The sequence below is a fragment of the Mandrillus leucophaeus genome, unplaced genomic scaffold (assembly GCF_000951045.1).
Source record: "Mandrillus leucophaeus isolate KB7577 unplaced genomic scaffold, Mleu.le_1.0 Scaffold218, whole genome shotgun sequence".
NCBI lineage: Eukaryota > Metazoa > Chordata > Mammalia > Primates > Cercopithecidae > Mandrillus > Mandrillus leucophaeus.
The window spans coordinates 3,029,634-3,046,804 of record NW_012102232.1 but is presented as its reverse complement, the minus strand read 5'-3'; the positions used below and the strand labels follow the sequence as shown (position 1 = coordinate 3,046,804).

Sequence of the window (17,171 nt, the reverse complement as noted above, 5' to 3'; positions counted from 1 at the left end):
AGCTGGGGCAAGAGGAAGATCCCATCTCTTAAAACGAATACAATAAAATATACAAGTGTACCTAAAACACTATCCAAATATGTCTTCTGATTATGGAATCATGTAGAAAAGCATTACAGAAGAAATATAATCTATTCAGGCTTAACAAAGATTAAAAATAGTAACATTTCTCTACATCACAACAGCTCGATTCACCAAGAATATAGGGCTTATGTGATCTGAAAAGCTTAACAGATATTAAGTTGAAAGAAAATTCACATCTAAGGCTTACCTTTTGGGCATATTCATCACAGGTTGGTCCCACTGGAACTACCATTACCTGGCGAGGGGACAGCCAAAAGGGCCTTTGAAAGAGAATAAAAATACTCAGTGTAGATGTGGGCACATTCACTAAACAGGGACAGCATATTTCTTAGTCTACTCTTCAGTATCTTTTCCTGGAACATGTAAGGACTACTTTTAAAACTTGGCTTAAAAAACCCCAAAATGAAAAATCCTATCCAATAAAGATTAAGGCGAGGAGATGCAGGAGAAGAAAACTAACCCTACATAAGGAAAGTCTGTAACTACGATTTGTCTTGCTAAGCAGATAGCAAAACCAGTTGAGGATAGGACTATGCCTCACACTTTAATACATCACAAAACACTGTGAGAGGGGGTAACAAATTATTTAATAACTGCATGTAGTGATTAATTGTTCGAGTATTTTATTACTTATTCTTCATGGGGACACAGTGTCCTCAGTTTATTCAAAATCCATTTTGCACCACTCAGCAAATTGTAACTGATAATAACTGGTTATGGCACTTGGTAAAAATGAGAGTTTTCACTACTTATTAAAAAATAAGCCCATCCAATTCTCCCTTTGAAGCAATTCAAGTGTCAAATGCTTCTGATGCTGCAAACATCAGGCTAATGTTTCTCTCCATCATTCCTCTATTTTCAGTTGTTCTGTTATATCAGGCAAACATCAGGCAAAAGGCTAAAGTAGGCACTAAATTCTACCCTAATCATGGACTTTTCCCCACCTACAACAAGTTTAGCAGAACAATTAGCTGAGGACTCCCTTAATTCTTGAAGTACCTTATAGAGCATGTGTCTCACATTTTATCTGACTTTGAAAAATCTAAAGAGATTATATCATTGACCAGTATGAAAAACTGTTCTAATTTCTGAAGTAACCAAGTTCAAATAAAACTGAAATGACAGTAATGTAAGATTAAACCAATGTACATCATTCTACAAATGTGTTAAATCAATGAGATTAATATGGAAGGCTCTACACATGGGTGCTTTTATAACCCTGTGCTGCTTTCAAATGCATTGTGGGTCCAGAAAAAAACTGCTTAAGAAGTAAGATGAAAGTTATGTGGCCATGTATCTTGCCAACAAAAACGTAACCTCATAGAAACGAATCACAAAATGTTGATTAGTTTGGCATCTGTTTTAAAAAACGCTTGGCTTTTAAAAGATGTCAAAATACTTGCTTGTTATGATTAGCAAGGCTGAACGAAAAAAGCCATAAGCTTCCTCATTTATCTACGTAAAACCCAGCAAAGCCATCTAAACCCCAAAACAAAGTTACCAGAAAAGCATCCAAAACAATAAGTATACTTCTTAACAGAATACTAATTCGTAATTAGAAAGTATTACACAACATTCAAACAAACCAAGTTCTGGAATTAATTACTACTAGCATAAAAAGTTTGCGTTTAGATTATGATTCCTTATTTTTTAGTGAACACTTGTCATTAGTTAGAAGCAACTGACTGCAATCATTCTCCCTTTCCATCTGATAATTAAATCAAAAAGTAGACATTTCTTGTAGCCAATTTATACTAATCAGAAAAAAAAAAAAAAAGACAAAAATTACCATTTGCCCCCATAGTTTTCTGTGAGGATAGCAATCATTCTTTCCACTGACCCCAAGATGGCTCGATGAACAATCACTGGCCTTTTCTTATCATCACCATCGTGGCTACAAAGAAAAAGAATTTGTTTTGCCTTATCATATATATATATTTTCCCCTATATATCCCTGGAGAATACTCAGAGCAGACACCAGAAACTCACCTTACATAAGTAAGATTAAACCTGATGGGCAACTGAAAATCCAGCTGGATGGTCGCACACTGGTGGTACCGCCCAATCGCATCTTTAATCTGTATGTCAATCTAAGAGGCAAAGACTGGGTTATTATAAAATGCCAGTGATACTAACGTGGAGTTCAATAGTTGGATTAGGGCTGATTTTTCTTTTTCCCAACTTCTTTCGAAGCCATATCTTCTTCATCCACAAGTGAAAATCATATTATCCAAATATACTTCAGTGCTCACCTTTGGACCATAGAAAGCTCCGTCTCCAGAGTTTAACTCCCACTTTTCACCAAATTCATTCAGACTGTTTTCAAGTTGCTGAGGATAAAGCAAAAATTTTTTTTTTAATTGCAATTTCCCTTCTTCCAGCCTGAGACTAAAAATACAGTAATTACTTTCATAGATCAATATTCTCTGCTTTAGAATTTTGTCCACCTGAACATATGCTCACATCAACCCCTTTTTAAAGCTTATAGCTTGATAACTGAAAAAAGCCATTAAATTCAACCATTCCTAAAATACACAAAGAAAAAAACTAGCTTACTCAAACCTAGGAACCATTTCCAATTTCCTTTTATCCATTTAAAGAGGCTTGGCTTTCTTACATCTCGGAACAAGCCAATTTCAAACAGTATTCAAAAGCATGCTGAAAAATACCACTTACCTTCTCAGCTTGGTCCCATACTTCAATATCTCCAAGGAATTTTTCCGGGCGAGTAGAAAGGTTCAGTTTAAAAGAAAATCCAAATACGCTATATACCGTACGTAGAAAATCCAAACAACCTTTTATTTCATCTTCAATCTTTAAATTAAAAAAAAAGAAAAAAGAAACAGTAGTTATTTTCCTTGAGTTTCTTGACACTTCTTTCAAAGTATTTTATTCCCCAGGGTCTCATACCTGCTCCATGGCACAGAATATGTGAGCATCATCCTGCTGGAATCTTCGTACCCGGGTGAGTCCTGTGAGTGCTCCAGACAGCTCATTCCTATGAAGTACCCCAAAATCAGCTAGCCGCAGAGGCAGTTCTCGCCAGGACCTTGGCCGATGATCAAACATAAGGCTGAAGAGGAAAAGAAAAGTCCACGGACACCTAAGAATAAAACTGCTTGTGTAATGTTATATTTAATTACATGAAATGTTGTCAAACAGCCACTGATTCTAGCTGTCCATCCAAGCAACATTTCTCAAATTCTGGGCTTCATACAGCAGTAAAAGCATCTGCATGAATAAAATAGCAAATAAGTTATAATTCAATGAACCACAGTGAAGAATAAAAAATGTATTCCAACAACTGAAGAATCTGGGAAAATTAAGAAGGAACTTAGTTGATTTCCTGGCCTATAATACAGCTTCTTCACAAAGATTCTTCTCTCACCTCCTCTGCCCTCCATGCCTGGCTAATAGTTGCTGTGGACACTGAGTTACCTGTATCCACAGCTCTCCTGTGTCTTCCCTTAAGCTGTTCTTCACCCAGCTTTCAAAGATAGAAAGCAGAGCGGCCTCATGACAAGGAACATTTTCCAAGAATGCTGAGTCATTAGCAGGTGTTGACAGAACAAGTTTCTTTAAAAACAACAACACACTAGATAATTTGTTACACCCCCATATTCCAACTTCCTCTTTTATATTCTGCCTTGGTCACTGCTGTGATCCCAGTACCATTACTGAATGCCCATAGATCTGGAGATCTGGCGGGACACAGTGGCTCATGCCTGTAATCCCAGAGCTTTGGGAAGCCAAGGTGGAAGGATAGCTTGAGGCCAGGAGTTTGAGACCAGGCTGAGCAACATAGCAAGACCTCATCTCTACAGAAATAAAATTTTAAAAATCAGTTGGGCATGGTGGCATATGCCTGCAGTCCCAGCACTCCAGTTGGAAGACCTCTTAAAAAAAAAAAAAATAGATCTGGGGATCTAATGAGGCACAGAAGATGTAATACAACAATGATGTTGCTTTTAAATGCTCTTCTGATCACATAATTTGTTTTTAATGAAAATGTTGTTAAAGGAGAGAAGAACCCAGGATGAATTGTAGCATGTGAAAATCTTCAGTAGAAATTCAAAGCTGCCAATTACCAGTGCCCTGGGCAGTTCATGGGTTTCAAAGCAAACAGCTCCTTCTCCACCTCAAAGGAGAACATGTTCTCGCTGTAGTGCTGCCAGTGACCCGAGGTCATCCAGAGTCGGCTGTTGAAAATGTTTGGGGTGACTACCTCCTGGAATCCTCTTTTCCTATATTCACTCTGATAGAAAATAAACAGAAACATGTGTAGGCAAATAAATGCTCATACTTCAAGTGGGAGTAAAAACTTAAAAGAGAGATTTTATACTCTCTCATGAGAAAGATGCACACATGCCATGATTGAGAAATCTCACTTCTAAGTATATACCGAAGAGAAAACTCTTGCCACATGTACATAAGGAGGCTTATAAAAGCAATGCTACTGCAGCATGGCTGATAATAAGGGACAACTATACATCAGTGTCCATCAGAAAAGGGTTGAGCACATTGTGGTAGTTACATAACAAAATAACATGTAGCACGTGAAAATAAACTGGATTTGTATGTCTCTAAAAATAAATCACAAGGCAGTCTGATACACAATGAGGCTTCCTATATGTAACACATAAATACATAAATAATTTAAGGGTACACATACACAGGCTAGATGTAAATAACATGGACAAAAAGAATCCATGCCAACTTCAAAACAGTAGTTTCTTCTAGAAAGCTGGTATATGGTATACCAGTATATGGGTATATATAGTAGTATATGGAGGTATATGGATCAAAACTGGGTCCTAAAGAGAGGCTTTTTAAACAACTATTTTTTTTTTTAAAATATCGTGAACAAAAAAATCTCAAGCAAATATAGTTCAAAATGAATCTTTGTTAAATTTGGGTAGTAAGTACACAAGATATTGGATATACTATTCTCTATAAAGTTACACTTGAAACATTTCATAATTTACAAAGAAAAAAAGCAATGTAAAAACCGTTTTTTCAAAGAAAATAGAAATCAATGATCAAAGTCAAAGAGGGCACAGAGCTCCTGTGTCAAGGACCACGGGTGCCCCTTCAAGCTCACCAGCTTCCATATGTATATGGGCAAAATCAACTACTAGGGATGATTTATGAGGCCACAGACTTCTACTTTTACTTATTGTTTTATATATTTCTTCTCAAATAGAGACTATCTTTCTTTTTAGTAGACCTTATTTAATAAAAATGATCATATACCCTAAATCTAAAGAAGAAAGCAATAAATATGACTTACCCTAATGAATTCAATAAGTGCATTATAAATGTAGGCTCCCTTTGGCAGAAAAAAGCAACTTCCAGGGCTGAGTTCATGAAAGAAATATAGTTCTTGGTCCTGGGTAAAAGAAAAGCAAAAGAATATTTATGTACGTCATGTATATGTGTGTGTATATATACATGAATTTCAGTGTTCTTGAGCTCAGAATATGGTCATGATGTCCCATATTTCAATCAGTGCCAACCCTGAATCAAAGAAACCATGTCAGTGTTTCTGGTGGTACAGAATTGCAGCTGATCTACAATTTGGCAGACGTGTAACACATGCCCTGCTTGTTATATTCCTCAATCCAGTCAAGTTTCCCCAACAGTGGCAGGGAAGAAGGGTCCCTCATTTCTCTATCCACTGCAGTACCTCTTATAGTTCTTAATTCCTTAAAGCTCCAAGATCTGAAAGTTTTTTCATTTTATTTATTTATTTTCTTAATAGGAGTGTCAGGAAGGAGACTGGGATAATGAAATAGATGATGGTAAAGTTGGCTGACTTTGGGTCACAGTGAAAGAAACACACCCTCCTACCTCCTTGCCCAACATCCCCCTCACCAAGTGCCCAAAAGCCCTCAGGGAAGGGCCCACCAATCGTTGCTGGCTGCCTCATGGCTGGAATGTCAGGTAGTCAGGGGTGCAAGGCACTGGCTGCTAGCTTCAGCTCAAGCTTCATAACCTAACAGCCAAGGACTCCTGGCACAGAGTGCCTATTTTAGGGAGGAATGTTTTATCTAGCCTAACTTCCAGTTTAGAGGACATTCAGCAGTAACAGAGATAATGGGTAGAGGAAATGACAGCACAGGATCTATGTGTGACATGCTGTGTTACCTTGGGCAACAAGTAGGTTAATCTTTGTGGGACTCTGTTTCCACATTTTAAATGAGTCAGTGAGACTAGATCGTTTCCAAAGTCTAGTTCTCCCAGCTCTACGAGAAGCTGTTATACTTCTTTTACAGAAAACTGTAGATCATCACCGTTTGTTCTGAATAAAAGTAGTTCAAATGCATTTTTGTGTGGTACCGAGTCCACTCCAGGCAGATAATGTGGACAATCAGCAAGTATTTATAGTTCGTACAGGACATAGCACCAGTTACTAAAAAGCTACAGCATCTCTTCAAAACAAAATTCCTAGTACTTCATACAGCTAAATTTCAAACTTCAAATGAAGTTCAAAAAAACTCAGTCTAGACACATCATTGTTCTTGAACATACCCTGCCAATTTTCCTATGATCTCGGTTTTTAGCTTCCTCTTGGAACTTCTCCCACTCTTTCAACATTTTAGGATCTGGGAATGAAATGCCATAAATTCTCTGCAGAGTCTCCATATCTGCTTTGCCTTCCCAGTATGTGGAAGAATTCTGAAAACAAGGATTAACCATGAAACAATATTCAAATTTGTAAACATCTCACTTATTTTAACTCTCAATTGCTTTGAGGCCTTGTTAGAGTAGTTACTCATTCTGCAGCACAAAGTTGGCTGTTTACTTCCCTCGAAGATGCCCCTCCCTCAATCTGCAGGTAGGTGCAGTGGCTCACGCCTATAATCCCAGCACTCTGTGAAGCAGAGGCAGGAGGATCGCTTGAGCCCAGGTGTTCGAGACCAGCCTCGGCAACACAGGGAGACCCTGTTCTTTACAAAAAAAAAAAAAGGAAAATTACCCAGGCATGGTGGTATGCGCTTATGGTCGAAGCTACTCAGGAGGCTGAGGCGGGAGGACCGCTTGAGCCTGGAGTGCAGTGGCACGATCTCCGCTCACTGCAACCTCATTTCCCAGGCTCAAGTGGTCCTCCACTCTGTCTTTTTGGGGTAACACAGTGAGACCTATTCTACACCCCAACACCCCCAAAACTGCCCACCCCTCAATATGTAACCACAATTCCACAAACATTACTTTGCCTGCAAAGGCATTTCTCACAAAATGATTGAGCAAAAATAGAAATGAGCCAATAAAAAAAATCTTGAAATGACTCAATTATTCTCTTGATTTAAAGTGCATTTTAATAACCTCCACAAAATGTTTATGAAGTAGTATAAAACTGGGTTCTGTTAAAAAGAACAACTTGTGAAATTATTAATTTAGACATACAAAGGGCAAAAGCACATACTCCTAGTGAGTCTCAAAGCTTTTATAGAGCCAGGATGGCCCATGCTGTATAATTTTGTAAAATCGCCATCCCCTGGGCTTGCTCTGGTAATGACAGCAAGTCAGTCACCCCTTGAGGGATTTCAATTATAAAAACCTGATGGCATACAGCTCTCAGTTAATAGACAGCATGAGAAAACATCGTTTCATGTGCAGCAGAAAATGGTAAAGAGAAATCAGGGAAAGTTTAAACACATATCTATTCTAGACAGATGCATTCATATAGTCTTTAAAGTTACATTGCTTACTTTGTGTATTTTTAAAGCCTTAATTTTGCCCGTGTGTCTGACATGAGGACCCCGGCAGAGATCTATCAAAGGGCCACACCTAAACATAAAATGAAAGGAGTTTTAACAAACACAAAATGACATACATACCAGATACATTTAATGACATCTAATATTCTCACCTATAGACTGTGGTAGTTGGAGTATTCACCTTTTCATTCAATATCCGACATTTGAACTTGTTGTACTGAAAACAGGAAAAATTATTCTTTTAAAAGACTGTCCTTTAATTTTTACTTCTAAGTACTATAGATAAAATGTAGCACTGTATGAATATAAATGTTGATATTTCATGTTTTAAAAACATGTTGAAGGAATGGTTTGCTAGGGAAAAAAGTGAAATAAAAATAATAAAAATACTTAATGTTTTCTAAAGAACCAAATATGCTTCGGCTTAGTACAGTGAACTCCAGTGCTGTCACTTCAACTAACATGAATAAATGATATTAACGGTGGGGGCCACACATTATGGTTCAATTTACCTTAAACATTGCCAGTAAAGTTTCTTTCTTAACTTCCAGTCTTTCAAAAGCTTGTTTTTCTTTAATGATTTTCTTACATAAAGACTCCAGAGAAGAGAAATCATTGCTAGACACACCCCTGAAGGAGAAGAAAGTATAATCTTTTCGTTCCATTTGAATCACACCATGGCTTCAAAAAATGTTTATTTGGAAAAAATATTTGGAATACTTCAAGGATTTTAATATTAAAAAATTAGACTATTGCATCATATCTTAGAATTCTAAACAAAACATTTTTCATAAGTAATTTTTACATTTTATATTTTCAGTGGTTTCTACCTTGGTCATCCATGGAGACCTTTCTCACTAGTGACCCCTTCCCACAACTCTATCACCAGGTTTTAAAGGAGAGGGGAGGACCTGTCTCCCTGAATTTCCCAAAACACCTTAGGACTCTACCTCCATCCATCTATAACAGAGGTCTCATTAAATCTTCTAATACTTCAAGTAAATTGCAACATTTCAAGTACTGATAACGGGCATACGTGATGAAGAAGCAGTGAGAGCTGTATCATTTCTCCTTTACTGAGAACTCTAAAAATAACTTATGCATCCATAGTCACTGACTTCAGTTTTCTTTATCTAGTTGACAGCTTACCCATCCTCGAGGTACATGTCATAATAGAATCCATTTTCTATTGGCGGACCATAACACAAACATCCACCATAGACTCTTTCCATGGCTTCACCCATTATGTGAGCACTGGAGTGCCAATACACCTGAAAATTTAAAGAAAAATGGCATGGTCTGAGTCTTGGCATACAAGTTGTCAATTAATGTGGTTGTCTGAAAGAGACAGATAATATTTATTACAAGTAAAACCAATATATAAAATCCTAAATTTCTAAATCTATAAACTACTGTGTGTTTCTATCCATAGCCAAAGTAATTCAAAAGGCTTCCAATTACTAAAGTGTATTTTTATTTTGGAAATCATCTGGTTTAGCTGTTTTCAAACAAATTAAACTAAACTTGCCATCACTAATTAAATAGCATTGATTTTGCTCTCTGAAAACAATTGCTCTCACAACGTGACTATCTCATTGACTGCAATGGCCCAGGTTCTACTGAGTCAATGTACCCACAGCACCATGTCTCAGACACTGTGATCTGGTCTTTAGCTGGCTATGGAACATCACTTAGAAATTATATGTTGTTATTGGCCCAAAACAAAGGTGGTACAACCCGACCCCACAACACAACGACAAAACATAAAGACAAACATCTGTACACTGAAACCAAATGGCAGTACTTGGTTTTAAAGTAATCACTGGGATGAGTCAGAATACACCCAAAGCAATGTTTTCAAGATTTAGTATTAAGGTACCAAAGTGACATTAAAAAATTCTCATAAGAAACTTGAGGACTCCAAAATACATTTGAAAACCACTAATCCACATACATAAGTGAACAATCATCACTAAAACAAAATACTTTGTTTCCCCTTATATGATACACAGCCATGAAGAATTAAAAAGAAAATCTTGTCATCAAATGCAGGTTGACTTTTATAGTGTTATCCAGCAGATTTGCATCTTAAGACGAAAAAGATACAGAAAAAAATACAGAAATTGTCCAATAAAGGGAGTGCTTTGAAGTAAGGTTCAAATTTATTTGTCAAATGTATGTATCTTGCTAAAATGTTCATAGCTTAGAGGCCAGGCGCAGTGGCTCACACCTATAATCCCAGCACTTTGGGAGGTTGAGGTGGGTAGATCACTTGAGGTCAGGAGTTCGAGACCAGCCTAGCCAACACGGCAAAACCCCATCTTTAGTAAAAATACAAAAATTAGCCAACCGTGGTAGCATGCTCCTATAATCCCAGCTACTCGGGAGGCTGAGGCAGGAGAATCGCTTGAACCTGGGTGGCAGAGGTTGCAGTGAGCCGAGAGCGCACCACTGCACTCCAGTCTGGGCGACAGAGCGAGACTCAATCATTTAAAAAAAAATTAAAATTAAAATTAAATAAAATAGTGTTCACAGTTTAGAAAACAATTTTTACTTGTTTAATCAATGTTTAATAAAATTCCCAAAACATTTTCCCTATTGAAGTGTCTAGTAATGAAAAGACTTATTCAGCTTCACCTCTTTATTTTCTAAGGCAAGCACTTTTATTCTGTTCCCTAAATGAAGGACAAAATGAAGATTTCAAATATGACAATGAGACAACAATAACTGTTTGCCACCCAATCGCAGGACTGAACTGATGCAGACATTAATCTGCATCCTAAAATTCAATGAATACTAAATCAGCTACTTACTGCCTGAGCCTCCTCATCCTCAAACTTGAGAAGCTCCAAGGTACAATCTTCTTCCAGAGGGCGGTCCAGGTCCCACACAACATTATTTACTTTAGCAATAACGGTGTTGTCGGCCAGGCCTTGACTTAAAAGAAAAAAAATGTCCATACATATATAAGAACACAAGAATCTAATTTGAAAACAGGAAAATAAACACTATTTTTATTATGTACTGATTCTTTTATTGATGTATCTCTATTTTTCTGAAATATAACAATAAAAACAACAAACTCCAAAAATGTACCTAAGAATGTCACTGGAAGATCCTGAAAATGCAGAACACTATCATTTGACAGTGAATGCCTCCTGTTTAAGCAGATATGGCAACTCTGATAAATAAGCACGATCAATTGCCAATGGTTTGATTAATCTTAATTTCTCCAATAAATAAGTTTTTTTTTTAAAATTGTTTTGAGACAGGGTCTTACTATGTTTCCCAGGCTGGCCTCCTGGCCTCAAGCAATCCTCCAACATCAGCCTCCAGAGTAGCTGGGACAACTGGCACAAGTCACCACACCCAGCTTTCTCTTAATACACCCACCTTTCTCTTTCTACAAAGGTAAGCTATTTAGACTCCAAAGGTGGGGGCGGGGGAAAGGCCTACTAAATAACTTCTCTGTTCCTCTTCTTGCTTAAAAATGTACACCGGTTCCTTACTTTGACAGACAATGCTAACCTCAGAATAAATTCTGCAAATGCCTAAGATGATAATATTTATAATATAGAGGTAAAATGAAAGACTATTTAATAAAACTTTTCATAATGTGAGTAAAAATATTACACACCCAATATACAATATCAAACATAAAGTATCAAATGATGAAATATCAGAGCACACAGAGTGTAAAAGCCACAGGAGTTCTGAGGAGGCAAAGCAGCACAGGACAGAGTCATCTGGAAAGGCTTTGAGGATAAAGCACTCACAGGAAGAAAGTGGGGGGGCCATGGCATTCCAGATGAGGAAATGGCCACAGACGCAAGCAGAGGTGCAAGTGAAGAAAGGTTTATGCAGGAAGCTGTGTGACTAGAGTAGAGTTGAGTAAGGTGAGCCAGATTATACATCTAAATGCACAGCTAGAGAAATAATAGTCTATAACAGCCTGGACATCTCAATGAAGATAAGCAACATTCTAAGCTGTGAAGAAAAAGTATACACCTTTTACACTGTAAATCTCAAAGAAACCTACCACTAGAAGGCTTTAAGCTAGCTGGGCTTGCTGTGTTGGTGGTTCTCTATGTGTAAAGGTTTACAACCAAATGTATACAACTTCTCCCATGTAAGGATCAAGAAAGAAGAACCAAACAGAAGGTAAACAACAAACTCCTTTCTATTTTCAATGCTCCTACTAACTTTACCATAGGTTATAGACAATGTTTTCTTTCCTCCTGAGATCAGATGAAGCCAATAAAATAAATACATGCATTTCACAAAACATAACATGAATTTGGCAGACAGAAATGTATTTCATCATACTGGTATAAAATAGTTTTCAGGAGATTAAAGAACTGATAAAAAGGTTACTCATATTCTCTAGATTCTTTGGGAAGAACATGACTTTTATCTTACGATCCAAAATGGAGCCCCAAGATTCTAAGAATAGAGTTACTTTGAAAATGTAGATTACACATGGGGCCATACTGGATCATGTCAATTTCTCAAAGAAGGGTAAAATAATCTGTAAGGTTTGCAACAAAATGGCCGGGTGCAGTGGCTCACGCCTGTAATCCCAGCAATTTGCGAGGCCGAGGGGGGCAGATCACGAGGTCAGGAGATCGAGACCATCTTGGCTAACATGGTGAAACCCTGTCTCTACTAAAAATACAAAAAATTAGCCGGGCGTGGGGGCGGGCGCCTGTAGTCCCAGTTACTCGGGAGGCTGAGGCAGGAGAATGGCATGAACCTGGGAGACGGAGCTTGCAGTGAGCCGAGATTGTGCCACTGCACTCCAGCCTGGGCGACAAAGCAAGACTCCGTCTCAAAAAAAAAAAAAAAAAAGATTTATAACAAAACAAAACTTCAAATAAAAATCTATTGACGCAAATGGAACATGTCTTTTTTGTCCTTCCCTTTCATATTCACCACTAATTATCTGAATCTTTAAATAGCCTGTTATCAATGTTATAATTTTTCACAGAACAAAAAGTTATTCTGGACTTTTGTAAAAATTTCCTAAGGTATTCTCAGTGCAGATCAGTGACTTAACTCCAGAGCTAAAGCCCATCAATGTTTTATGTAATTCAACCTTTTTTTTTTTCCCTCCACGACGGAGTCTCACTCTGTCACCAAGGCTGGAATGCAGTGGCTCAATCTCCACTCACTGCAACCTCCACCTCCCCGGTTCAAGCTATCCTCCCACCTCAGCCTCCAAGTAGTTGGAACTACAGGTGTGTGCCACCACGCCTGGCTAATTTTTGTATTTTTAGTAGAGACAGGGTTTCACCATGTTGGCCACGCTGGTCTTGAGCTCCCGACCTCAGGTGATCTGCCTGCCTCGGCCTCCCAAAGTGCTGGGATTACAGCTGTGAGCCAGTGTGGCCAGCTATGTAATTCAACTTAGAATTTTATAGTTCTTGAAAAATATTTTTCAACTGAAGACTTGATAAATTACAACATAATCTAGATCAACATTGTAGAAGGTAAGGGAAAAGGTTCCCAGACTAACAGAAGCCTAAATTTTAATGACACAGCTACAATCTCATTGTGTGACAACAGAAGAATCTCTTAATCAACCTGACCTTCAAAATTATCTCTAAAATGAAAGGTTTAACTGATACTTAAAGGTCTATCCAGTTCTCTGTGCTCTCACATAGAAACTTGCATGGTATCACAACTGTTTACTTCCTTTGGAGTACGGTAGAAGTACTTGTAGGTAGAAGCCCTTGTCAAATGAATGGAAATACTCTGTTCACTTTGTAAAAAGTACTAACCAATGTCGGTGGTACAGTAGAGGCTCATGGCTCATAGGCCTAACTGGTTCTGTTTCTACTAGTTGTATAATAGGCTTACCAAGAATCAGCCACACTGGTTCTCCAAACTGTTTTTGTGCTTGTTCTTTTATGTGTTTGGTTCAACAATACAAAATTGATAACAGTCAACCATATGACAATTCATGTGGTGAGATCAAAGGGTTCATTTCAATATATAACAATTATAAATAAACTTAAAAATACATAATTATAAAATAATACAATGAGGGAATTATGATTTCTATGAAAACCAAGTTGAATGTTTGAGAAGGCTTGATAAATCCAAGTCACACACACAAAAATATTGTCAAGTTAGGTGTGACTCTACAACTACATGAAAATCTGCAAGGATTCTGCGCTCAGACTACTTCTCAAATGTGTTAAGATAATGTAAGAACTCTAATTAGCACTCGCCATCCCCCAAAGCTTTGCCATACACATATATATTCACTGTTTTATATATGTATATAAAGTTAGCAAATATATATATAGTCACATATTTAAAGTTGAAGTGTTTCAGACCAAGATTGGCAAGCTTTTTCTGTAAAAGGCCACACAAATATTTTATATTTTGCAGGCCAAACATGGTTTCTGCTGCATATTCTTTTTAGTTGTTTTATTTTTTCCAACTATTAAAAAATGTAAGAATCATTTTTATTTTTGGCTTTTAGGACGTACACAAACAGGTTAGACCATAGTTTCCCAATATCTGGCTTAAGACATATATATATGTTTTACCAATTATTATTTTGATAAACTGACTAATTACTGATCCCAATTATATCAGATTAAGAAAACTTCTCCCCTATTACAAAACATGCATCTAATTCTCACTTAATTGAAATAACTTCTTCCCAACCCAATAAAAGTTTTAAGACTAGGAATAGTCCTTCGTTGAATTTATAAAAACAGTACACTTTTTTCATGTGTCATATAAAGTTTCTTAACCTTTCCATGTGAGATTATCTAGCTTCATTTTTAACTTCAAAACTAAGGCATTTAAGTCAAAATAGGTAAACACCGTCTACTCGGTTTTGTAACATTTATAATCATAGTAAGACTAAAAATATATAAAGCCCCACAAGACCAAAGTGAACTCTTTCAGAAATTAACTTTGAATTTTGACTACATAGCTCTGTATCATTCTGATTTTTAAAAATCCCAAGTAGGCCAAATTAAACAGATTAAAAACACTGAATAGTAACATAAAAATATTATAAGAATAAAACATGGCAGGATAATAAAATGAAGCTTAGTTAGGCCACAAACTATAGAATGTCATGATGGGTGTAGCTTATACCTAATTCCACAGGCAATTTGATATGGTGTAGTTTTCCAAGATTCCGCATCAACCTGTTTACCATCAGGCAAAGTGACTTTAATTGGCTTGCTATCTTTTTCTGCTTTTTCTGCCAGAAGGGAATCATGTTCTGCTTTTAGTATATTATACATCTCAAGACGTGTGTAAATATATTCAGGCCAAGGATTCAACTGTAAGACAACAAATCAGGAAATAAACAATCAGTAAATATTGCTTTCCTATTTAGAAATGGGAAAGAAATAGTAAAAACAATACAGAAACCCACGACTATTGATTCAATGTAGTAAATAAACACACTGCCAAAATCACCGGCATTACCTCAATTTGTTCCTAAATGAAGGTAAAAGAAGGAATTAAATGCCCTATTCTTGTTTTTTTTTGTTTTTTTGTTTTTTTCAGACAGTCTCGATCTTGTCCCCCAGGCTGGAATGCAATGGTGTGATCTTGGCTCACTGCAACTTCCGCCTCCTGGGTTCAAGCGATTCTCCTGCCTCAGCCTCCCGAGTAGCCGGAATTATAGGAGTAGCTGGGATTATAGGAGTGCACTACCACGCCCAGCTAATTTTTGTATTTTTAGTAGAGACGGGGTTTCACCATGTTGGCCAGGCTGGTCTCGAACTCGTGACCTCAGGTGATCTGCCCGCCTCGGCCTCCCAAAGTGCTGGGATTACAGGCGTGAGCCGCCGCGCCGGCCTAAATGCCCTAGTGTTATGCTGAATTGACAATTACCATTTTGCTATTATTTTACAGCAAGTGGTCTTTTCTCTCTTAAGATGCCTTCTTAAGATCTTTTCTAACAAAATTATTTTACAAATAGAGCTATAAACAATACTGGAAATAAAAACAATAAACTGACTTTTCCATTTTGTTTCAATCATATCCAGGTGATGGTCTGTGTAGCTGGTCGGCCTATATGTCCACTCACAACCAATCACAAATGTATTTGACTTAAGGTCTCCCCTTCAAGGAAAGTATTTACTGAATTCAAAGATGCCAAGATCACCCTGAAATATGTAATTAGCAAATATAATAAAACAGCATACTACTACTTTCTATAGTAGATAAAATTAACAAAAATATTTTATATACAACATCAATTTAGGTTTCTAAAAGTTTGGTAAAGAAAAAAAAAGAGACAGCAATCAAAGAACTGACTTCCTCTACTGTCAGAGACTCTATAATTTATGGAACATTTCAAAAAGGCAATGAATCTGTGGTAACAAAACAGTCGAACTAACATCTACAGCATTTATCATCTTCAAATTACAAGAACATTAACACTGCATACAAAAGTGAAGAGGAGATTGCTTAATTTTGCCATGACTTTCTATCTTCAAATGAATTTCAATCTATCAAATATAAAATGACTTACTACAATATAGATTTTAACATTTGTTCAATGTTGATAATGCTATCAAAACATCTCCATATATGTCAACATACAATTTGAAAGGAGTACAAGCTAATATCTAATCCTTAAGAAAATGACCAGGCTCATTCCTGTAATCCCAGCACTTAGGGAGGCCAAGGCAGATGGATCACTTGAGGCCAAGAATTTGAGACCACCCTGGCCAACATGCTGAAATCCTATCTCTACTAAAAATACAAAAATTAGCCAGGTGTGGTGGCGCAACCTGTAGTCCCAGCTACTTGTGGGGCTGAGGCACAAGAATCACTTGAACCTGGGAGGCGGAGGTTGCAGTGAGCCAAGATCGGGCCACTGCACTCCAGCCTGGGCAACAGAGTGAGACCCTGTCTCAAACAAAATGAAACAAAACAAACCTGACTGGAGATAATAGAAAATAATATCAAATGAAAAAGATTCATTGTCTGCCCAGTAATTCCTTCCTTCCCTCCTTCTTTCCATTCTTTAATGACAGGGTTTCACTATGTTGCCTAGGCTGGCTGGAGTGCAGTGACAATTCACAGGCACATTCACAGCACATTTTGGCCCCAAACTCGTGGGCCCCAGTGATCCTCCCACTCAGTCTCGAGTGGTTGGCTCCCACCACTGTACCAGGCCCTAATATCCTTGTAATTCCCACCCACAGTGGTCCCTCCCTTTCTTTAGTCATTCAGTTGTTCTTTGGGAGCTTTTCATCAAATTACCACAACGGTCCATAATCTTCAATGGTGAAGAATCCATGAATTAACTAAAAGCTCAGAGCCTGTCATTCTACAACCATAATCTGAACCCCTCAGACTAATGCACAGTACCTGCTTCCA

The 17,171-nt window shown here is 37.4% G+C and overlaps 1 protein-coding gene across 1 annotated transcript in view; it reads right to left on the bottom strand.

The window, feature by feature from the left end:
• Nucleotides 1-17,171, bottom strand: part of TARS (threonyl-tRNA synthetase) — a 36,312-nt gene that overhangs the window by 13,311 nt on the left and 5,830 nt on the right. The window contains exons 4-18 of the mRNA XM_011980809.1: nucleotides 14,925-15,115; nucleotides 10,619-10,742; nucleotides 8,955-9,076; nucleotides 8,318-8,435; nucleotides 7,958-8,022; nucleotides 7,797-7,875; nucleotides 6,616-6,762; nucleotides 5,375-5,473; nucleotides 4,173-4,339; nucleotides 2,995-3,157; nucleotides 2,761-2,898; nucleotides 2,337-2,414; nucleotides 2,074-2,174; nucleotides 1,874-1,978; nucleotides 228-344 (exon numbers count right to left, since the gene is read on the bottom strand). Coding sequence (XP_011836199.1) covers nucleotides 228-344; nucleotides 1,874-1,978; nucleotides 2,074-2,174; nucleotides 2,337-2,414; nucleotides 2,761-2,898; nucleotides 2,995-3,157; nucleotides 4,173-4,339; nucleotides 5,375-5,473; nucleotides 6,616-6,762; nucleotides 7,797-7,875; nucleotides 7,958-8,022; nucleotides 8,318-8,435; nucleotides 8,955-9,076; nucleotides 10,619-10,742; nucleotides 14,925-15,115 — 1,814 coding nt within the window. The remainder of the gene's footprint in view (nucleotides 1-227; nucleotides 345-1,873; nucleotides 1,979-2,073; nucleotides 2,175-2,336; nucleotides 2,415-2,760; nucleotides 2,899-2,994; nucleotides 3,158-4,172; nucleotides 4,340-5,374; nucleotides 5,474-6,615; nucleotides 6,763-7,796; nucleotides 7,876-7,957; nucleotides 8,023-8,317; nucleotides 8,436-8,954; nucleotides 9,077-10,618; nucleotides 10,743-14,924; nucleotides 15,116-17,171) is intronic.